This window comes from Pelobates fuscus, chromosome 10 (assembly GCF_036172605.1).
Source record: "Pelobates fuscus isolate aPelFus1 chromosome 10, aPelFus1.pri, whole genome shotgun sequence".
In the NCBI taxonomy this organism is placed as follows: Eukaryota; Metazoa; Chordata; class Amphibia; order Anura; family Pelobatidae; genus Pelobates; species Pelobates fuscus.
Window position 1 is genome coordinate 141,209,645 of NC_086326.1, and position 23,671 is coordinate 141,233,315.

The window sequence follows — 23,671 nt, forward strand, 5'->3', positions numbered from 1 at the left end:
GGTCTCTGTGGACAGGGAACAGTCTCTATTCTGCTCTGTGTCAGTGTGTATCAGGGGTTTTGAGGACAGGTGTCAATCCATATCTGCCAAGTGACCCTATGTAGGGGGAACAGTCCCTATTCTGCTCTGTGTCAGTGTGTATCAGGGGTTTTGAGGACAGGTGTCAATCCATATCTGCCAAGTGACCCTATGTAGGGGGAACAGTCCCTATTCTGCTCTGTGTCAGTGTGTATCAGGGGTTTTGAGGACAGGTGTCAATCCATATCTGCCAAGTGACCCTATGTAGGAGGAACAGTCCCTATTCTGCTCTGTGTCAGTGTGTATCAGGGGTTTTGAGGACAGGTGTCAATCCATATCTGCCAAGTGACCCTATGTAGGGGGAACAGTCTCTATTCTGCTCTGTGTCAGTGTGTATCAGGGCTGGGCTTTGAGGACAGGTGTCAATGTTAGGTGATTTCTGCCCTTTATGGATTAAAAGCAGACTCTGCATCAACTGTGCAATTTTCCATGGGAGTTTTGCCATGGATTCCCCTCTGGCATGCCACAGTCCAGGTGTTAGTCCCCTTGAAACAACTTTTCCATCACTATTGTGGCCAGAAAGAGTCCCTGTTGGTTTTAAAATTCGCCTGCCCATTGAAGTCAATGGCGGTTCGCGCGGTTCGCGAACATTTGCGGAAGTTCGCGTTCGCCGTTCGCGAACCGAAAATTTCGGGTTCGCGACAACACTATTGGTGAGTGATCAGCTCTTCTTCAAGTCCTGGTAGCATCCACTTAGCTGCTGGTATTCTTGTGTACGTATGGAGTTACAAACTACGTTTCTAAGGGAGATCTCAAAAGAGAAATCATATCTTACATGTGTGCCATGGCCCATGGGAATCAGCAGGAGTGCTTCTAGAACAGAAGTTAATGAATGCCTATTGCACCTAATAGCACCAGACAATTAATTGATTTATTACTCCCATTGTTTCTTTGGTGTAACTTTTATTTGTTTTTAATTGAGTAAAAATGAGATGAGGTAAAATCTGTTTTTAGCTTTATTAGCTTCTTACTCCACTATGTGATTTTTAGGTCCCTGTTTGAATGTATACTTGATATTGTGGTAGTGTGGTTTGAGCCTTTTCACAAAAAACCCCATAGCTTCCATCATAGTAAGAGTGGTCCTCCTGATCCATTTTACCAACATTCCTCACGATTTTCATTCCCAGAAAGATTTTCCCTGTTTGGCAATAGACTAAATGGCATTTTATAATAATTTGGCTGTTTTGTAGAATGGCTTCACATCTGTTAAAGGACCACTCTAGGCACTCAGACCACTTCAGCTTAATGAAGTGGTCTGGGTGCCAGGTCCAGCTAGCTTTTACCCTTTTTTTTTTTTATAAACATAGCAGTTTCAGAGAAACTGCTATGTTTATACTGAGGGTTAAGCCAGCCTCCAGAGCCTCTAGTGGCTGTCTCATTGACAGCCGCTAGAGGCGCGTGCGTGCTTCTCACTGTGAAAATCACAGTGAGAAGACGGCAGCGTCCATAGGAAAGCATTGTAAATGCTTTCCTATGCGACCGGCTGAATGCGCGCGCGGCTCATGCCGTGCATGCGCATTCAGCCAATGACGTCGCGAGGAAGGAGGAGGAAAGCTCCCCGCCCGGCGCTGGAGAAAGGTAAGATTTTAACCCTTTCCTCTCTCCAGAGCCCGGCGGGAGTGGGACCCTGAGGGTGGGGGCACCCTCAAGGCACTATAGTGCCAGGAAAACGAGTGTTTTCCTGGCACTATAGTGGTCCTTTAAATTTAGTGAATGCACAACGACACAGAAGAGTCTGCCATAGATGATCAAGCAGGATATCTATTAAACAAGCAGCACACATTTTGGTGCTATTGTGAACTGGTCACTAGTGATCAAAATGGACTGTAGTAACATGTTGCAGAATTTGACAGGTTATTTAGCAGAAGAAACAGTGGCTCAGAGAAAAATAATGGACCATGCACAGCAGAGCATAATCTGTTGATATATATTCTTAAAATAGGAATGCACTTCGGGTTGTAATGTATCAAATTATCTGTTCACAGGCTAACAAATTTGACAAGTGGAATGATGCTGTTACTGTCAATAGTTAGATCTGTACAACATTCTCTGCTGCCTATATCTCTTCCTCATTCCATCAATTCCTATTGGTGGAATTCATAAAGTAGGACTGTGCATATGTGAGTCTGTCACTAGTACTTTGTGGTGTTGTGAATAAAGTCCCTCTCGTGATAATATATCTCAATTCTCTCCCTCCCACTTGACACATAAATGGCATCACAGTGGAAAATGTCAGACAGAGAACGAGTGACAGGGGAGAAAAGGTAAAGAGAGAGTTTGAGTAAAATATATAGTTAGAAACAGAATCATTCAGGGTGAATAGTTGAAGAACACAACAAGATAGGAATATCCACACCGAACTTTCTAGCTACGTAGCAGACAACAGGATTTGGGGTGGGCGAACCATGAAAAGAGAAGCTAACAAACTGTCATGTCTAAACATCAGTAATAAAAAAGACAGACCTCCAGCCTTATTGCAAATTATTATTTTGTTAATCGATATCTTTCAATCTCAGAGTAGACAAAACATATCTTTGATAAATATTAACTTAACATGTTTTTTTAATGAATGTTATACAAATTACTGTTATTGTTATACAAATCAAAGTTAATCCTACACTAAATAGGGTTCAGCTAACAATTCTTGTTAACAAATTGGATTACTTGATGTTGATGTACAAAACATGCTCAGAGCATGGTATGTGTGAATCATTTCAGGATTAAATAGATCTGGTCAATTAATAAAACATTTCCCACATTCTGAGCAAGGAAATGGTTTCTATATTGTAAGAATTCATTAATGTAATGTAAAACATGGCTTTTGAGTAAAACATTTGTCCCAGCACATGGTAATTGTTTTCTTTACAGGTGTAAAAAATATCTTATTTTTGAGCAAAACATTTCCCGCATTGTGTACAGGAGAACAGTTTTTTTCCTGTTTCAATATCAGGATGTATAACAAGACTTGCCTTGCAAGTAAAACATTCAAAACATGCAAATGTTTTACGTCCTACATGAATCTTCTGATGAGCAACGAGATTCGATTTAACAGCAAAACATTTCCCACATTCAATGCAGAAATGTGGTTTCTCTCCGGTGTGAGTCCTTTGATGCATAGCAAGTTGTGAGGATTGCTTAAAACTTTTCCCACATAGAGTGCACGGATATGGTTTCTCTCCTGTGTGTGTTCTCTGATGCAAAATAAGTTGTGTAGAAAGCCTAAAGCATTTCCCACAATCAGTGCAAGAAAATGGTTTCTCTCCTGTGTGAATTTTCTGATGTTTAGCTAGGTATGAGGCACGAGTAAAACATTTTTCACACACAGGGCACGAGAACTCTTTCTCTGCCACGTGAATACGCTGATGTTTAAATAAATTTGATTTATCTGCAAATGATTTGCCACACTGAGAGCACGAATAAGATTTCTCTCCTGTGTGAACTTTCTGATGTTTAGCAAGATTTGAGGAACGGGTAAAACATTTCCCACATTCAGAACATGCAAATAGTTTCTTTCCCATGTGACTCCACTGATGTTTAACAAAACTTGACTTGTCTGTGAAACTTTTGTCACACTGAGAGCAAGAATATGAAGATCTTGTCTGGGTGTTTTCTTTACGTGTTAAACTGTCAGTCTCTGTGAGATTTCCTTCTTCACTCGAGACCGATTCCTCCTTAATATGAATAGATATATAATCAGCTTCGGAATGTTCCGTGGGTGTATAAAGGTCAGTATCTGTAAGATTTTCCTCGTCACATGAGTCTGCTTCCTCCTTTACTTGAATTGTTGTATATTCTGTTTGTGCATGCTCTGACGGTGAATCAACATCCATATCTGTGAGATTTTCTTTTCCACACAAGGTTGAATCAACCTTAATAGGAGTTGATGGATATTCTATCTTTGTATGTTCTATGTGTGTATAAACGTCAGTGTCTGTTACATTTCCTTGTTCACATGAAGCTGGTTCCTCTTTAATATGGGTAGATGCATATTCTGTCTGTATATGGTCTATGGGTGTACAAATGTCAGTGTCTGCACGATTCGGTTCTTCACATGCCACTGGTTCCTCCCTAATATGAGTAGATGAACATTTTGTCTGCATGTCTTCTGAGGGTTTTGCAATGTCTGTAAGGTTTATGTCATAAGAGGCTGAATCCACCCCCACATTCTTTGTGGAGTTGCACTCTCTCTTCTCTTTTTTATTTCTGTTAAGGCCAATTTTATCTTCATTTATATCTTCAGGAGCAGCATTAGTTTGAGCAGGTTTTCCAGAGGAGCCATCAGCTGAAAATAAAAGAATACCTAAAATGTCAGTTACAAACATTAATGACCCTGGGCAAAAATACAGATCTAATGAAAAAGAAAAAAAAAAATGGCAGACATCACAGTTTCAAAGTACTTTATCACAGATACAAATGCAATGTTTCCTTCTCAAAGGAGCAAGGCCCATGTGAGAGCCAAACGTTGCACTTGTGTCTACAATAAACTGCCTTTAACCCCTTAAGATCGCAGGGCGTTCTATGCCGTCCCTATTTGGGCGGCTATAAACGGCGCAGGGCGGCATAGAACGCCCTGGGTGGTCTTGCCTCCCACGTGGCCGGCGGCACATGGCCGCTGCAGATCGCGTTTGGGGGGTATGCCTGGCCCCCCAAGCAGCCCCCCTGTGCCTGGGGACCGCGGTCTGCAGCTTCCGATCGCAGTGACATGGGGTATGTCCAGTCTTTTTTGGTAGCCACTTAGTCACAAACACTGGCCAAAATTGGCATTCAAATTAGTTTTTTGCATTTTTCACACACAAATATTAACGTTAACTTTGGCTAGTGTTTGTGACCAAGTGGCTACTAAAAAAGCCTGGACATCCCCCATTTGCAATACCTTGGGTTGTCTACTATTGCAAATGGTATGCCATCACGGGGTTAATTCTCATTCCTGGGCTACCATACAGTCTCAAAGGCAACGTAACCGATCTGGCGAATTTCAATGTGAAAAAAATGAAAAGTGTAACATGCTATATTTGACCCTGTAACTTTCCAAAACACCATAAAACCTGTACATAGGGGGTACTGTTTTACACGTGAGACATCGCTGAATACAAATATGTGTATTTTATTGCAGTTAAAGCAAACAGTATTATGACTTTTAAAGTTAAAATGTCACGTAGAGCTAAGAAAATTAAAAAAAAAACCCAAAACTTTTTTTGGGATCACAACTTGTACATTTGGCTGCGGTCTTAAGGGGTTAAACACAGATTGGTGTTTAATTGATTGGCACCCAAGGTCCCTTTCATTTTTGTTGCGTGTGCCCTCTCCTCTTCATCTACAATACATTGTCACTAAAGCTCTTAAGGTACAACTTAGTTTTAAAGTTATTCTTTTGTCTCAGTGAGTGGAATAGAAGGAGAAACAAAAATGAAATGACGGAAATATGTAAGACAGTGCTTATTACAAACATAAAATGATAAAATAGGATATGGGCATGTAACGGTTAGCATCGATTTTCCCTTTTACCTCAGTCCCCGCTGGGCACCAAAGGCTCCTTTCAGGACTGGTGATGCACTTCCGGCTTGTGCAGAACTGCAGAAGCCAGTCATTGGCTGAGAGTGTCAGCTGAAAGCTACCATCCAATGAATAGCACACACTATGCATGAATATTTGCACAGAATTGATATTAGACTGACCAGAACTCTTAGCAAGCTATTCAAGCCCCAATGACGTAGCTGGAGGTGGCATTACACCTTAGCAGTAAAGGAGTTAAACTCCGTATGTGCGGAGTTTGATATTGAAACGCTGAACATACAGACTCTAAGCAGGGGATTTTATGACTGGCAGTGCATTAGGTGGGTTTTCCTTATTGTTTGTGCAGGATGGTGTAATCTATTGCATTGCACATGGGTGCTATCTTACAGCCAGTGAAGCCAAAACTGTGTTGTATGAGTCGGCAGAAACCCAGTTTAAAGGTTTAGAATGACACAAGACAACATTATAAAAACAAATATATTACACTCAACCTCAACAGAAATGTACAGCACCATTGATTTGCTTAGATGCTATGCATAGGTTAAAGAAACACTATAGTCACCAGAACAACTACAGCTTATTGTATTTGTTCTGGTGAGTAGAATCATTCCCTTCAGGCTTTTTCAGAGAAACGTTACGGTTTACATTACAGCATAGGGATACCTCCACTGGCCACGCCTTAGAACACTACAAGAGGTGCTTCCTGGGGGCAGCACTACCATTTAGTGTCTCCACCCTCTGCATGGGGAAACTGAACTTTGCTCATAGACATTGCATTAATTCAATTCATCTCTATGAGGAGATGCTGATTGGCCAGGGCTGTGTTTGGCTTGTGCTGGCTCTGCCCCTGATCTGCCTCATTGACAAACTCAGCCAATCCAATGCTTTCCTGTTTGATCAACACTTCTGATGATGTCAGCCAAGCAGGCAGATCAGGGGCAGAGCCAACAGCAGCAAACTGGAATAAAAGTAAGATCTTATTATATTTAGGGAGGCAAAGGGGGGGAGGGGAAGAGGGCAGGGGATACCTGTTTGTGTTCCTGACCCTATATTGTTTATTTAAGCAAGATGGGCTTTCACCCTGACAGACTACTTTTGCATATTTGTGCCCCTAAACACCCACATAAGGGGCACACATAACAGTTATTTCAATACATCATCATTGATTATCCACCATTTTAGTCGTATAGCACAATTCCTTTGTAGGTAGGTTTACACTTCTACTTCACTTTAAGATGTTCCCACCACTGCAATCTGCACCTCTTTATATACATTACCTCTGGCACATGGATTCAATTAGTATTATATTATATTGTTACTACATTATAGTGATTATGTTTATAATATTATGATGTCATTTCTTTAGGACTTGCTTCTACATTTCTTCTTTATGACAACACAAATGAGCGAACACACACACACACACACACACTGTATTTTTTTTTTTAACCCCTTAAGGACCGGACTTTTTTTGCGATGTTGTACATTTGCGACCAGGCATCTTTTTGACACTTTTGTGGTGTTTGTGTTTAGCTGTAATTTTCCGCTCTCTCATTTACTGTTCCCATACAAATTATATATTGTTTTTTTCAGGACAAAAGGGTCTTTCTTTACATACCATTATTTATATAATCTCATGTAATTTAATTTAAAAAAAATGAAAAAATATGATGAAAAATTGAAAAAAAATACACGTTTTTTGAATTTTATGTGAAAAATCTTTTACTCATCTACAAAAGCGAATGAAAAAAAATGCTAAATAGATTCAAAATGTTGTCCTGAGTTCAAAAATACCCAGTGTTTACATGCTTTTGGCTATTTTTTTGCATGTTATAGGGCTATAAGTACAAGTAGGATATTGCGGTTTCAAAACATACATTTTTAAAATATATCAATAGTGACATTGTAACACTATTATCTGTCATAAATTGCTAAATAACACCCCACATGTACACATTTTTTTAAAAGTAGACAACCCAGGGTATTCAATATGGGGTATGCCCAGACTTTTTTAGTAGCCACTTAGTCGCAAACACTGGCCAAAGTTAGCGTTCATATTTGTTTGTGTGTGAAAAAAGTAAAAAACTAAATTGAACGCTAATTTTGGCCAGTGTTTGTGACTAAGTGGTTACTAAAAAAGACTGGACATACCCCATTTGCAATACCTTGGGTTGTCTTCTTTTGCAAATGGTATGCCATCATGGGGGTAATTCTCATTCCTGGGCTACCATACGCTCTCAAAGGCAACGTAACCAACCTGGCCATTTTCAATGTAAAAATATTTGACCCATATATTTGACCCTGTAACTTTCAAAAACGCTATAAAACCTGTACATGTGGGGTCCTGTTCTACTCAGGAGACTTTGCTGAACACAAATATTAGTGTTTCAAAACTGGAAAATGTATCACAACAATTATATCATCAGTAAAAGTGCTGTTTGTGTGTGAAAAATGCAAAAAAAGTCACTTTCACTGACAATATCATCGCTGTGATATGTTTTACTGTTTTGAATCACTAATATTTGTGTTCAGCGAAGTCTCCCGAGTAAAACAGTACCCCCCATGTACAGGTTTTAGGGTGTCGTAGAACGTTACAGGGTAAAATACAGTGATGGCAAATTAAATTCTCTGGACTTTCGGCCTGGGTTGGCAGGCAGGTCCCTTAAATTGCAATCAATAAAATAACTTAATTATGTAAAAATATTACATAAATACGCACGTAGAATTTAAATATATATGCATATTTATATATTTGAAGTCTACGTGTATATTTATATAATTATTTATGTAATTTTGTATATGGACATATGAATAGTTCGCATTATTTTTATTTATTTATATATACATAGATATATATACAATTTCATTCTAAGTGTATTTTGATATAAATATATATATATTAATATCAAAATACAGTTAGAATAAAATTTCGTATAGATAAATATTTTTTTCTTAATTTTTTTAATTTAATTTAAATTATTTATTATTCGTATTTTATAATAATATATATACACAATATATATAGTTAATATATATATTATATATATATGTGTGTAAATTAATTATAAGTGTATTTTTATATTAATATATGTACATATTAATATAAAAATACACTTAGCATGACATATATATGATATATAGACATATATTATATAGGTATAATATATGTCTATATATCACATATATACACATATATAATAATATTTTTTTTTTATTAACATTAACTTTATTTAATTTTTCTGATTTTACACTTGCAGGGAGACTGCCTGTCAGCACAGACAGTCCCCCTGCAGGCAGACACATGGACACCTATTGTGACCATGTGGTCGCCCTGTTGGGCGATCACATGGCCACAGGGGTCCTAAACCGCCATGGGGAGACTGTCTGGGCTGCAGGCAGTCTCCCCACACCTGGAGCACCGCCGATCGCCGCCGGGGGAACGACGGCGATCGGGTAAGTACATTGGACAGTTAGGACGGTTCAGGACCGTCACCGGTCGGCAACGCAAAAATGCCGATGACGGTCCTGAACCGTCCTCCGTCCTTAAGGGGTTAAAGTCTTTATTTTTTGTGTGCAATAGAATACAAACAAGCCTGCACAGTCCCAACAGCAATGACAAGCATTTGGCATTAGTCATGGTAATACATTGTTGGGGGCGTTAGTGTACTAGCACAATTTTATAAAGAAAAGAAGAGACAGTATATGTGAAAACTAGATAAGCTACAATTGCTGCGGAAATTGTGTGAAGTGTTTTTGCCTCCACCAGTAGTCTACAACTGGAGTGGGCGGAGTAACTGGGTGGAGTGGCTGGAGTAACTGTGGAAAGGTTGGAGTGTGGTTTACTCACTCTACAGCAAGGGCAGAGAAGAGCTTTCAAATCCCTCGGACATTCCACCAACTGCCAACAGGAACTAAAAGATTTCAAACAGGGCAGAGAAGAGCGGTTAAAAACAAACTGCTCCAAATTGCTCACTTCACTGGCGATTGCCATCTTCAAACGGTCGTATAAATCCTACAGCGAAGAGCTTTGTATTGTGAGAATCACAAGACCCAGACCTACATTTTGATGTATAGTATGTCTCTGAGATATTAACAATGAAGGCACAGTCGCAGTTTAGATATTGCCCTTCAAATTTGAGGTGGCTAGAGTGGAGTTTCAATGAATGTCAATGGACGGCGTGAGTTGCAAACAAATGGTCATATTGTGAAAACTATCAGGTCTATGGCTTAGCCGTGGACATTTCTAGTGGCAGCAGGGATAGCTGAACGTTTTGATATACGATTTGTGTAGGTGGGCCTGAAAATGAGGGAGTGGTGGCAGTTTAGAAATCATGTCCTGATTTTTCAGCGCACACTCTAGCTTTTGCCAGCTTCCACTCTAGTTTTGAACATTTCGCCATTCATTCCTATGGGACCAATTTCGCCACAAAAACAACGATATTCCGTGAACCATTCCGCAAAACGTTCCAAAGTAATAGCAATCCAATCGGGAACAATCCGCACATTTCGGTATATTACGGTCTATGTAGTGTTAAAACTGTGGGCGGAGTTAGGGTGGTAAATTTGGCTATAATAAGAATAAGAATGATATATATGTGAGATAACAGTAAGTGGTCTTGCTATGCAAGAACACTTAATAAACAGGAATGAATTAAATACAAAATAATGTGGAATTAGCTCCATGGAGAGGTGAGCTATACTGCAGAGTATGCTTTGACAGTAATCCAGACGTGGACCCCTTGCTCACGGTACCTAGAGAGATATCAGCTATGCCTCACCGATGATGCCTAACAAGGCTGAAACTATCGTCTGGGGTTGCTGTGTCTCTCGTGCAGTGGGAACTTGCTGGCATTTCGGATCTGGACTGCCTGTATGGGTGGGACCAGTCTGATATGTTTCAGAGATGTTCTTTCTGTAACGGCACAAGATGAGCTAAAACCAGCTTGAGATCTGAGCGGGGACCCACCGAAGGGCAGGCTATTTCAGCTGCTGCCCGTTCTCAGTATTCTCTTGCGCCCTGTTTTTTTGCCTTGACAGAAAAGCAGAATAGAGCTTGAGTATCTAAGTCTGCAGTAATAAAGCAGAGCTGATATTAATATTGTGATAATATCAATAGATTAATTTTGCACATTTACCACCCTACAGCCCTAGATCCAGGTGGGAGACATCTGTATTGAATAAGAGCTCACAAAAGTGGTGATGGCACCCATGTATGCTTAAATTGAGTAAAGACAGACAACAGGGGATTAGTAAAGAGCATGTTCAGCTACCATAGTTATAGCATGTAGCATAGTGCTTGACTTGGATTTCAGCCTATCCCCCTTGTAGGGAATTTATTGTCCCACAAATCATGGACTTGGAAACCCAGAGCCAGAGGTGTCAGCAGCTGATCTAGCAGGTGTAGGTGCTTTTCTCCCTTCGCTTCAGCTCTCCGCTTGTTTCTCGTGTGTTTCAAGGAGCTGTGTAGCTGTGGAGCTCCCCAGCTCACTGCATGTCTGCTGCTCGCTGCCTGTCGGCGCGCAGCTTGTTTTGCACCACGTGGACGCGGCCTCCGTCATCTCAGGCGTATCGGGCTTCTGGTCAGTGCTGCTGGGCTGTTTGGTGCGTGACCGGCTGGTCGTGTGGGAGTCATCACAGTCTCAGGTAGTGGCTGCTTTGCCCTTAGTTCTCCCAAAACGCGTTGAAGAGGGCATCCAGGCGCCGGAGAGAAGTGTACATCACTCCTCTTTGAGTGAGGGCATCCGCAGCGTCTGCCATCTTAGGGAGACCTTTGATGGTAGTGTCGGCTTCTAAGGTGCTGCTGTGACTCCCTGGTGGGTCCCGAGAGCCTGCCCGGTGACCGGGATCACCCCCCACCGGTCCAAAGGGGGGGAGCAATGGGGCATCAATAACACGCTTGGGGCCCTTCCAACGCCTGTCTGGGAGAGCGGCCGCCTCTCCTCTCCAAAGCGCCCACTAGGCCTCCTTATACTTTGGCTACCAGATTGCTTGAGAGGGCTGCAGGGTGTGTTCCCCGGTCTCTCTGTCATGTCGTAGGGCTAAGAGTAAGTATCAGGCTTTGGAATGGTTGCTGAATTAGCTTAGAAGTTCAATTTGTCTCAGGGAGCTCCCCAGAAACATGTCTAGTCACCATGCTGGGCGCAGTGGCCACACAGCAGGCATGGTCAGTGGGCCCGTCAGCCTATTCCTTGTGTCGGGTAGGACTCGTCTCCGTCCTCCCCATCCTCCTCGATGGGGTTCCCCTCCCCGGCCCCGGCTCTCATGTAGTAAAGCAGCCGGGCAGACTGTCCCTTGACAGAGTCCTGAACTCGCTTACCGTAAGACTCATACCAGCTGCAGCGAGGATAATAGGCCTCCAGGGTAGACGAGCTATGCTAGGATGTAGTGTGTTCGGGCAAAGGATTTCTGGGCAGTCCGCTGCCCGTGAGAGGGCTGTTGTGGTAAGGCTTAGGCTTAATCTGCTGCTTTCTCCTTTTCCTCCATGGTGTCTCTCCCTGCTCACTTGTTCCATGTTTAGGTAGTACTATCGGCCTGCTGGTCCCATGGCACTGTGCCCCGGGTTGCATGCTTGGAGGTGGGCCTCTGTGCGCTAAGTGTAGTCTGCAGGGCACAAGAAGGTGTGTGGGTGCAGGCATATTGAGGCTGACGTGGTAGGTGAGGCTGGGTCAAGCACTGTGTGGGCCTCTGCCTGATGTGGTGCCTCTGCTTTCTCACCAGCCCCCTTGTGGTTTGCATGAGTGTTTCCAGACTGGGATTCTTGTCAGTCCGTGAGTTGCTTTGGGTCGGTTCTGCAGTGGTGCACTGTGACTCTCTCTGTGAGGTTATCGCTTGATATTTTGCCAGAATGCATTGAATGCCTTGGCGATGCGGTCCTCCTGGGTGGCCCGCGTCTTGGGAGTTTGGAGTGTGCAGGGCCTCGAGTCGGCGCCCATTTTGGTTCTCTCCATGTGCGAGTCAGACTCTGCAGGTCCCCTCTGGAGGCTACGGGGTGAGTATGTCTGTGCCCTGAGGAGCACCGAGATGACTCTCATAGGGGTCCATAGGAGGGGGGGGGGAGCGATTCTGGGCTCCGCAGTCGGCCTGATTGCGAGGAGAGCGGCCATCTCTCCCTGTCTCGGTCTCCTGCAGGCCACGTTGTTGCACCGTCCTGGAGGTACTGACCGCCTGCGGGGCTGCTGCTTGTGCCATGTCCCCGGACTGTTCACGAGTGCCCAGTGAGTGTATAAAGCGGTATTCCGTGATTTTTCGCTTGTTTATTAGGCAATTTGCTGGTCTAAGACCCGGAGCTCGGGCAGCATGTGACCGTCCGCGTGAGCAGTCAGGCTCCGCCCCCAGGTTTCCAAAAAATTTATGTGCATTAGATTGGATGGCACACAACATTCGGGGCAAAATTCTAAATTTTCTGGCAAATTGCATTTCGGCAATTTCAAACTGGTGAATTCAAACAGGTGAATTCACATAGGCAAATTTCGTTTCTGAAAGAGGGCTTTAAGGAACACTATAGCATTGGTAATACAAATATGATTCCTAACGCTATAGATCCCTAGTCACCACCCTATTCTGCGGTGAGTAAATGGTTAACCATTTATTTGCTTACCGGGATCCCTCGCATTTAAACACGCCCATAGGAAAGCATTCCTCAATGCTTTCCTATGGCGATCTTTTTTAACCTCCAGCGTCAAATAAGTACCATTTAATCAGTGTAAATCGCGGAAGCGCCTGTAGCGGCTGGATTAACCCTGCAGTGTAAACATAGCGGTTTCTCTGAAACCGCTATGTTTTCAGCTGCAGGGTTAAAACTAGGGGAACCTGGGAGCTGAAGTGGTCTGGGTGCCTATAGTGGTCCTTTAAGAAAGAATAGACTTAACATGTATCACTAAAATGCCATCAATGTTACTATGGTATATGACAAACATTTTCATTGTAGCGCAATGTTGTATAGTAGTATCTTCTTGCATAAATGCGCATTACATTTGCCAGCAAAAAGATTTTTTTATTGGTAAAACACATATTGTCCGGAAGATGTGGAAAAATGTGTGTGTATTTGTGTGGAAGGTCAGAGTATTTAAATTAAATGATGTATTTTTCTTGAGTGTCTGAGTGTGTGAATACAGAGACGTACAGTATGTATGTGTGTGTGTGCACAGGGCATATAGGTTTGGGAGGGGTCAATGTGTGTACAGGGATGTATGGTACCCATGTCACGTCTGCTCTCCCATTACATGAAGAGCAGCTGTGATATGTGTTTAGTTTTTAGTAGAGCTCTCATAGCACTATTGCTATTGTTTGCGTATTTGACAGTTAACATCAAGGAACCTTTAAAAAAAATTAAATAAAAATAAATATATATATATTATTTTTAATGATGTCCCCTTTTTTTGCTTCCTGCTTTTTTTCTACCAATGGTATAGGCTCATCCCCTGGTGTCTTGTGCTAAATCCATCACCAATCATTGGAAAGCTCCAAGCGGCTCACGTCGTATTGAAGTGTGATCTCAGCACCTGCTTTACTACAGCGAGTCCCCAAGAGCCGTGCAGTAATGAGTAATGGAATAAGATAAACCTCAGCCACAGGTTTCATCTCGATTTGGCTGTGAAGGCTCTTCCTTGTGCAGCAAGAAAGCCCCTGCTGGCATTCTCCAACTTTCGTTTTGTAGATGCATGTGGAATGCAGCCCTTAGTTAATCTAAACATTTGCCAGGGCTCAATTTGCACTAGAAAAGGTGAGAAGAAACGTTTGATTACACCATAATTTCTTTTTTGGTTTCATTAGCAGCCAAATATAATAAACAGGACTATTCCTCTAAGACTTGTGAGTAAGTATCAGGCTTTGGAATGGTTGCTGAATTAGCTTAGAAGTTCAATTTGTCTCAGGGAGCTCCCCAGAAACATGTCTAGTCACCATGCTGGGCGCAGTGGCCACACAGCAGGCATGGTCAGTGGGCCCGTCAGCCTATTCCTTGTGTCGGGTAGGACTCGTCTCCGTCCTCCCCATCCTCCTCGATGGGGTTCCCCTCCCCGGCCCCGGCTCTCATGTAGTAAAGCAGCCGGGCAGACTGTCCCTTGACAGAGTCCTGAACTCGCTTACCGTAAGACTCATACCAGCTGCAGCGAGGATAATAGGCCTCCAGGGTAGACGAGCTATGCTAGGATGTAGTGTGTTCGGGCAAAGGATTTCTGGGCAGTCCGCTGCCCGTGAGAGGGCTGTTGTGGTAAGGCTTAGGCTTAATCTGCTGCTTTCTCCTTTTCCTCCATGGTGTCTCTCCCTGCTCACTTGTTCCATGTTTAGGTAGTACTATCGGCCTGCTGGTCCCATGGCACTGTGCCCCGGGTTGCATGCTTGGAGGTGGGCCTCTGTGCGCTAAGTGTAGTCTGCAGGGCACAAGAAGGTGTGTGGGTGCAGGCATATTGAGGCTGACGTGGTAGGTGAGGCTGGGTCAAGCACTGTGTGGGCCTCTGCCTGATGTGGTGCCTCTGCTTTCTCACCAGCCCCCTTGTGGTTTGCATGAGTGTTTCCAGACTGGGATTCTTGTCAGTCCGTGAGTTGCTTTGGGTCGGTTCTGCAGTGGTGCACTGTGACTCTCTCTGTGAGGTTATCGCTTGATATTTTGCCAGAATGCATTGAATGCCTTGGCGATGCGGTCCTCCTGGGTGGCCCGCGTCTTGGGAGTTTGGAGTGTGCAGGGCCTCAAGTCGGCGCCCATTTTGGTTCTCTCCATGTGCGAGTCAGACTCTGCAGGTCCCCTCTGGAGGCTACGGGGTGAGTATGTCTGTGCCCTGAGGAGCACCGAGATGACTCTCATAGGGGTCCATAGGAGGGGGGGGGGAGCGATTCTGGGCTCCGCAGTCGGCCTGATTGCGAGGAGAGCGGCCATCTCTCCCTGTCTCGGTCTCCTGCAGGCCACGTTGTTGCACCGTCCTGGAGGTACTGACCGCCTGCGGGGCTGCTGCTTGTGCCATGTCCCCGGACTGTTCACGAGTGCCCAGTGAGTGTATAAAGCGGTATTCCGTGATTTTTCGCTTGTTTATTAGGCAATTTGCTGGTCTAAGACCCGGAGCTCGGGCAGCATGTGACCGTCCGCGTGAGCAGTCAGGCTCCGCCCCCAGGTTTCCAAAAAATTTATGTGCATTAGATTGGATGGCACACAACATTCGGGGCAAAATTCTAAATTTTCTGGCAAATTGCATTTCGGCAATTTCAAACTGGTGAATTCAAACAGGTGAATTCACATAGGCAAATTTCGTTTCTGAAAGAGGGCTTTAAGGAACACTATAGCATTGGTAATACAAATATGATTCCTAACGCTATAGATCCCTAGTCACCACCCTATTCTGCGGTGAGTAAATGGTTAACCATTTATTTGCTTACCGGGATCCCTCGCATTTAAACACGCCCATAGGAAAGCATTCCTCAATGCTTTCCTATGGCGATCTTTTTTAACCTCCAGCGTCAAATAAGTACCATTTAATCAGTGTAAATCGCGGAAGCGCCTGTAGCGGCTGGATTAACCCTGCAGTGTAAACATAGCGGTTTCTCTGAAACCGCTATGTTTTCAGCTGCAGGGTTAAAACTAGGGGAACCTGGGAGCTGAAGTGGTCTGGGTGCCTATAGTGGTCCTTTAAGAAAGAATAGACTTAACATGTATCACTAAAATGCCATCAATGTTACTATGGTATATGACAAACATTTTCATTGTAGCGCAATGTTGTATAGTAGTATCTTCTTGCATAAATGCGCATTACATTTGCCAGCAAAAAGATTTTTTTATTGGTAAAACACATATTGTCCGGAAGATGTGGAAAAATGTGTGTGTATTTGTGTGGAAGGTCAGAGTATTTAAATTAAATGATGTATTTTTCTTGAGTGTCTGAGTGTGTGAATACAGAGACGTACAGTATGTATGTGTGTGTGTGCACAGGGCATATAGGTTTGGGAGGGGTCAATGTGTGTACAGGGATGTATGGTACCCATGTCACGTCTGCTCTCCCATTACATGAAGAGCAGCTGTGATATGTGTTTAGTTTTTAGTAGAGCTCTCATAGCACTATTGCTATTGTTTGCGTATTTGACAGTTAACATCAAGGAACCTTTAAAAAAAATTAAATAAAAATAAATATATATATATTATTTTTAATGATGTCCCCTTTTTTTGCTTCCTGCTTTTTTTCTACCAATGGTATAGGCTCATCCCCTGGTGTCTTGTGCTAAATCCATCACCAATCATTGGAAAGCTCCAAGCGGCTCACGTCGTATTGAAGTGTGATCTCAGCACCTGCTTTACTACAGCGAGTCCCCAAGAGCCGTGCAGTAATGAGTAATGGAATAAGATAAACCTCAGCCACAGGTTTCATCTCGATTTGGCTGTGAAGGCTCTTCCTTGTGCAGCAAGAAAGCCCCTGCTGGCATTCTCCAACTTTCGTTTTGTAGATGCATGTGGAATGCAGCCCTTAGTTAATCTAAACATTTGCCAGGGCTCAATTTGCACTAGAAAAGGTGAGAAGAAACGTTTGATTACACCATAATTTCTTTTTTGGTTTCATTAGCTGCCAAATATAATAAACAGGACTATTCCTCTAAGACTTGTGAATTGCAGGTGAACACATTCCACTGGTGATAGGAATGAGATTAACCTCATATATAAATTTACCTCCAGAATATTGTGAGATCATTGTGTTACTTGGGAAGTTGCCAGTGGTTGTACTCTGGTGGTTCTGAGTGAGGACTAGTAAAAAGCAAGACTTACTAAGTCAAAGAACATAGGCATCTGCATCGTCATTGACATCCTTAGAGCTAAGTTTTTACCATACAGCTCAAGTGGTTTGACAAAAAAACTATAAGTTGTATTATTATTATTATGATATTTATAGAGCGCCATCAAATTCCGCAGCGCTTTACAATGGGTGGACGAACAGACATGTAGTTGTAACCAGACAAGTTGGACACACAGGAACAGAGGGGCTGAGGGCCCTGCTCAATGAGCTTACATGCTAGAGGGAGTGGGATAAAATGACACAAAAAGGTAAGGATAGTATTAGACTAGTGACAGTTGCAGAAGAGGAATCAGTCGGGAGCTATTAACAGTTTAATTGATACGCTTTTATGAAGAAGTGGATTTTTAACGATTTTTTGAAGGAGTGGAGACTGGGTGAGCATCTAACGGAGGAGGAAAGCGAGTTCCGCAGGAACGGTGCAGCCCTCGAGAAATCTTCAGCATTGGTTTTATTCATTATGCTTTTCATATTTCATTATTAAGTGTAAAGAGATTTATTATTTTAAACTACATCAGCACAAAGATGCACATATTTGGGCTACCAATAATATCATAAGAATGACCCCATACAGGAGTTAGGAGTGTGTCAGCCGAAAAGGACTGTATTATTCCAATAAAGTTGGTTACATTCATTAGCCGAGACGCTATGACAGTGGAACGCACGTTGTGCTCCACCGGAGTGACGGGTGGGGAAGTTAGAACACACGTTGAAACGCACGTTGCGTCCCACAGAACGTAACCCGGAAGCGGAACGAATCAAATCTGGAGAGCGGGCAATTTAAAGCAAGAAGAGGAGAGAAGAAAACACATGATAGCCAACTGAGGAAGCCTTTTGACAAGGCGAAAAGCGTTTTGGACTCTTATCACTGACTACTAAGTTTACCCAGACATTTATCTGGTACAGATTCATTTATTCATTTTATGTTTTGATTTTTAATACTAATAAAGTACTTTTTTTGGAACCAACCTCTCTGGACCTGGTATTTATTTTGGAGCCGGCCAAGAGGGAGAAAGGGAGCATTAAGCACTTTGAAGAAACCACCAAACACTTAAAGGAAAAGAAAGGATTTGGACATCCTTGAATGGTCCAGAGACGCATACCGTCCGGGGTCATATGAGGGTATGACTCTAGGCTTGTGAGTGATATCACCCTATTCTTTTATATTTGCATTTTTTGTTTGCCGTGTTGCACTATTTGCTGTATAATTTTGCTTTACAGAATATTGACTGAATTGATTACCTAGGAGCTCCACCTATTTATATGTATGTATAACTATGTGTTTTCAGGTGGTGTAGGGGAGACCACTTTTTAGGTGTTTGAGCATTATCTTTTATTCACCTCCATATTGTGCACATATTTTGTTGTAAGTCAGCAGATCGTAAGGGCCTAGACGGGACATACTTGTGTATAAGGGAGGATAGATAGGTGGGAGCAGCATTATGTAGAGATTTGAAAGCAAGAACCAGAATTTTAAATTGAGCTCTATATTTTATAGGAAGCCAATGTAGGGACTGACAGAAGGGTGAGGCATGGGAGGTACGGGCGGACAGGAAGATGAGCCTCGCCGCCGCATTCATTATGGACTTTAACGGCGCAAGTTGGGAGACCGTAAGACCACTGAGAAGCGGATTACAATAGTCAAGGCAAGAAAGGACAGTGGAATGGACCAACACCTTAGTCGCATCTGGCGTTAAGTAGGGGCAGATGCGCGCAATGTTTTTGAGATGGAAATGACAGGATTTGGCGATTGAACATGAGGCTTGAAGGAGAGGTCGGAGTCAAAGAGAACACCTAGGCAGCGAGCCTGCGTGGTGGAGCTGATGGTAGCACCGTTGACTTGGAGGGAGACAGACACAGGAGTAACAACACTTGAGGGAGGAAAGACCAGAATTTCAGTTTTGGTCAAGTTTAGTTTAAGGAAGTGGGCAGCCATCCAGTTAGAAACAGCAGAGAGGCAGTCAGAGACACTAGTCAAGGGGGAAGGGGAGAGATCAGGAGAGGACAGGTAGATTTGCGTGTCATCTGCATAGAAATTATATTGGAAGCCAAAGGAGCTAATGAGTTTACCAAGGGAGGCAGTATAGACTCACACTTTGAATCAGGTATTTGTAAACACACATTATCACAATGCAACCTTCTCTTACCCAGTGAGCTCTGAGGTTGGTGATTCTCCTTCACCATGTCTTTGTAAACATCCTTGTGCCCGTCTAAATACTCCCACTCCTCCATGGAGAGATGGACAGTGACATCTTCACACCTTATGGGAACCTGAAACAAGCAATGAATGATTCAGTCACCATCCAGACACATCCCTTGATATTACTCTATGATGTCCCATTCCCAGCAGCCTCACCTCTCCAGTCAGCAGCTGGATGATCCGATTGGTCAGTTCCAGGATCTTCTTCTTATTGGTTCTCTCATGAATCAATGAGTGAGAATAGCTGGGGCCTTGGGTCTTGATGGATCCTTCTGGCATACAGGCATTGCTGCATTGTGCTACAAGTTCACCACTTCTTTTCACAACTACAGAATCCTATGTTTGAGGGAGGCATGAGTTAATTAAAAAGAAGCACATTTTCATACCTAGTGGGGTTTTGTCGAACTGTCTTTTCAGCTATTAACAAGGTGTGTGGAGAAGATATTTCAGCCTCGCCGGCTTCCATTTTATTACATCACACCACAATGCCTATTTTAAAATTTTAAAAATGTACTTAATGACACCTTTTTAAACGCAACTAAAGGATTAATCTCTAGACATTTGAAATCTGAGATCCCCCTGTGATCTCAGAGTGGATTGATATGGATAAGGTAATCTATTTGATGGTGTTTCTAGTAGCATCTTAGACGGGTCATGGCCCACTTACGGCAATGCAGTGATACTACAGGGAGCAATGATTATGTTGGGACTCTTCCACCAGCTACAGGGGCATGTTTACTGCAAGATGGCTAATGTGAAAGTGAACTTAAACTCTTCAAGTCAAGTTTTTCAAGTTATTGGAGTGAAATACCAACATAAAAATAGTTTATTGTCCTTTAAATAAAATCCTTTGGCGGCTGCCTTGGAGTATTGCACACTAAAGTTAAACATAAAGGGCCAAATATTGAAAACAACAATGTGACACTTTTATAAAAAAAAAAAAGAAGAAAAGTAGGATGAAGCTGTTCTGCACGTCTCACCTTGATGTTGGCTGTCAAATACGCAAACAATAGCAATAGTGCTATGAGAGCTCTACCAAAAACTAAACTCTACTTGGCTACTTTATGGACACACGTTATTTTTTGTAAGTTCATCAACATTTTTTGTTTTCGCAGTATCATTTTTATTGAACATTTTCAAATATAAAGTACAAGACGATAGCGACAGGAAACATGATGGAAACGCCATTTTATAACACGAGGAGTGCAAACTCTCCAAAAATAAAAAAAAATAATACTATTTGCCATTCCTGATCCAATGTTAGACCCTGCCGAGAATAAAAATTAAAAAAAATGAAGGGGAGAGCAAGAACAGAACCAATGTAGTCCAGGGTTGTTTGTGAAATTAGACAGGGGAATTTTGGATATGCATGAATGAACATAGGAGAAATATGTTCTATAGTAAAAATAAACCACATTTTATTCTGAATGTAAGAAATAGTTAGGGCTGCAGATTCCCAATTCTTCACAATAAACATTTTCTTTTTCTTAAAGTTCCATATTAGTGAGTGTCAGTTCTATCACTGGATACCAAAGCTAAAAAATATAAAACAAACTCCTCACACTTTGGTATTTTTTGATAGAATATATGTAGAAGAGTCTCTTACTGCCCCCACCAGCAGCATGCGTTCCAAATATTTTTGGTGTCCCCTAAATTAACAAGTGAATCAATCAATCCAAAGTACGTGGAGGTGGAATTACAAAGATGTGCATTTTTTAGGGTCTGTCTTGATGCATTTTATGAAGTAATTATTGTTTGTAATTGACATCATATAGATTACAACTTTCTTGTGAAAGGCCTTCCTTAAAGTAAAAATAAGGAATAGCGGTAACAACGTTTTTTCCAGATCAATGAACCCTCCCACGACAGCTATAGAACTGTATTTCAGATAATCTAACTGACTAAGAGAGCCAAGATGGATGTCCTCTCCCTTGTAGACCTGACATACCAGTACAACAATCACTGAGATTTTAGTCTTTGGGGAAGTATTTTTTGAAAGCCTACCTTGACAAGATTCAGTTGTAATAATCCAAGCTGAACAAACATTCTTTACTATGATAACCATTGAGGTGGGTAGCAGATCGCATTGTATCCCCACTGTCTGCAGTGTATGCAAGTTACAGGGATTGTACCATGGGCGACGAAGCATAGAGATGAAACAAAGGGCACACTGTATCAACCTAAAGCATTAATTGGTACTCAATTGTTGTGATATTAACGGAGCAGTAGTAATATACAAAATATCGGTGACCAAATCCATGATTTGCCTTCCATTACCAATTAGTTTTTTTTAATTTTTTTTTTATAAATTCTTTATTTTATTCATGCATAGGTTATACAAGCAGATTTGTACTGCCACAACAGCTGGTGCAAACAGATTTTTAGACAATTGATAACAGTAGTATGGCAGCAAGAACAGTGCATTATTTTTTTATAGAGAGGGGGTAAACAGGATTAGAACGAGATGCATGTTATGCTAGAGGGTAATACTGGTCATAGGCCTGTAAGAAAAGTGATAGAATAAATTAAAACTAGTATGCCTACAGGTATATAACTCTGCTAGGTGTTCTAGTAATAGTAGTCGTGATGCCGCTGGGTACTAGGCATTTACTTTAAAAGGAGTGGAGCAAAAGTAAAAGTAAAACAGATTTAAATAGAGACTTAGACATTTGCCTCTATACACCTCCACAACGTCACATGCTCATATTCTAGTGCAGAACTGCTGTTCCTTGTTACTGCGCCCATGGGAGCCCAAGCTTGATGGGGATCTGGTGCCATGCTTCGGTATCCCCTCTGTCTCTTTCTGCTCTAAGACGTTTCAGTGGACGGGGAGCAGTTTGTATCTTTGGGCGGCTGGTAGGACGTGTGGCTGAGTGAGCACACTGTGAAGGGCGAGCTTGGTGCTCCGCCATCACAGCGTACTTCATGATCTCCGCTTGAGCAAGTAAGGCATGGGAGGTAGATCCTTGAGAAGTACCTCCAGAACGCCTGGCAGATTTTGTTGACGCGAGCCTCAGAGCTCTCTTTCCATCTCTGAGTGTCATAGCCCTCTTAGATTCGCCGTGCAGGCTTCAATTCCACAGGAGATTTTGTGGATGCTTGGTGGTAAGCTTCCCCAGCGGGACCGGGATCTACCCCACCGGTCCAAAGGGGCTGGGGAGGGGGTTGCGGGGCTTAAGGTGAGTTGTGAAGCAGAGCGTGAAAAAGGGTGAGGAGCCACCTCCTGCAGTCACTAGGCCCTTGCTCTTGCAAGGCCACATGTTCCGACAGCAATATGTTGGATAGAGGATTGGAAATGAGTTTCCTCAGTTTGCTACTTGATTCAGCAGTTGACCACCTTCGTTCAAGGCTGCAAGGGACACGATTTCAGGTAGTTAAGCCTAACGTTAAGCTCGGTTTTGCCGGAGCTCTCAAGGAACACGTTCGGCCATCTTAGCTGTCAGGCCCTGCCCCCACCAATTAGCTTCATGTGTAGAACAGTCAAACAATGTTCTTTATTCACCTCTCCTAATCTATATGGAATCATGGTTCACTAATTTAACAATCGTCAGAGGAAAATCTCCTCACCGTGTGTGACGATCCATTGGCACAATGTATGCTCGCTGATAAATTGTTCACTCCGGTGGCAGGGTTTAGTCTGATTCCTTGCTAGCACCTTCAGCATAGGGTTTTGTAACACATCATACAAACCGGCACACCTATCCACTAAAATGTGTTTATGTTACAATGTCCTATAGCACATAATTTATGTATGACTGAAGTATGCTTGCATTTATGAGGAAAAATGGTACTGGTTTCTTCTAATATTACAGCTTTATTTCAAAATCACACTAAACCTTCCAGTACACATACAGATACCTTATACAAGTAACCGCTGAAAAGTGCTGTGGTAACGAAGGTGGTAATGATGTCACTATTACATTCACAGAATTCCTCACCTCTCCAGTCAGCAGGCAGATGATCTCCAGGGTTAGATCCAATATCCTTTCAGTCATTTGATTCCTGTGTTTGTTCATTGTTGCAAAGTTAGCCAGACTGCTTGCAGGATAGATTATCCTTAAACTGACCTCTGTAATTAGAAACATAGAATGTGACGGCAGATAAGAACCAT

General features: G+C 42.6%; 1 protein-coding gene across 1 annotated transcript; it reads right to left on the reverse strand.

Moving 5' to 3' along the window:
• Positions 1-2,570: 2,570 nt before the first annotated feature.
• LOC134574557 (oocyte zinc finger protein XlCOF7.1-like) lies at positions 2,571-23,671 on the reverse strand. The gene is made up of 4 exons (XM_063433679.1): positions 23,499-23,671; positions 19,717-19,896; positions 19,508-19,631; positions 2,571-4,360 (listed from the first exon to the last, which is right to left on the reverse strand). The coding sequence occupies exons 1-4, from the start codon at positions 23,643-23,645 to the stop codon at positions 2,961-2,963; spliced, it is 1,851 nt and encodes a 616-aa protein (XP_063289749.1). The 5' UTR covers positions 23,646-23,671; the 3' UTR covers positions 2,571-2,960.

Coding starts and splice junctions, on each gene's coding strand:
- LOC134574557 (XM_063433679.1), bottom strand. CDS start 23,645: ATGTTTCTAATTACAGAGGTCAGTTTAAGGATAATCTATCCTGCAAGC. Junction 19,897..23,498: donor TCTGCCTGCTGACTGGAGAG/GTGAGGAATTCT, acceptor CCTCAAACATAG/GATTCTGTAGTTGTGAAAAG. Junction 4,361..19,507: donor CCAACCTCAGAGCTCACTGG/GTAAGAGAAGGT, acceptor TTTTATTTTCAG/CTGATGGCTCCTCTGGAAAA.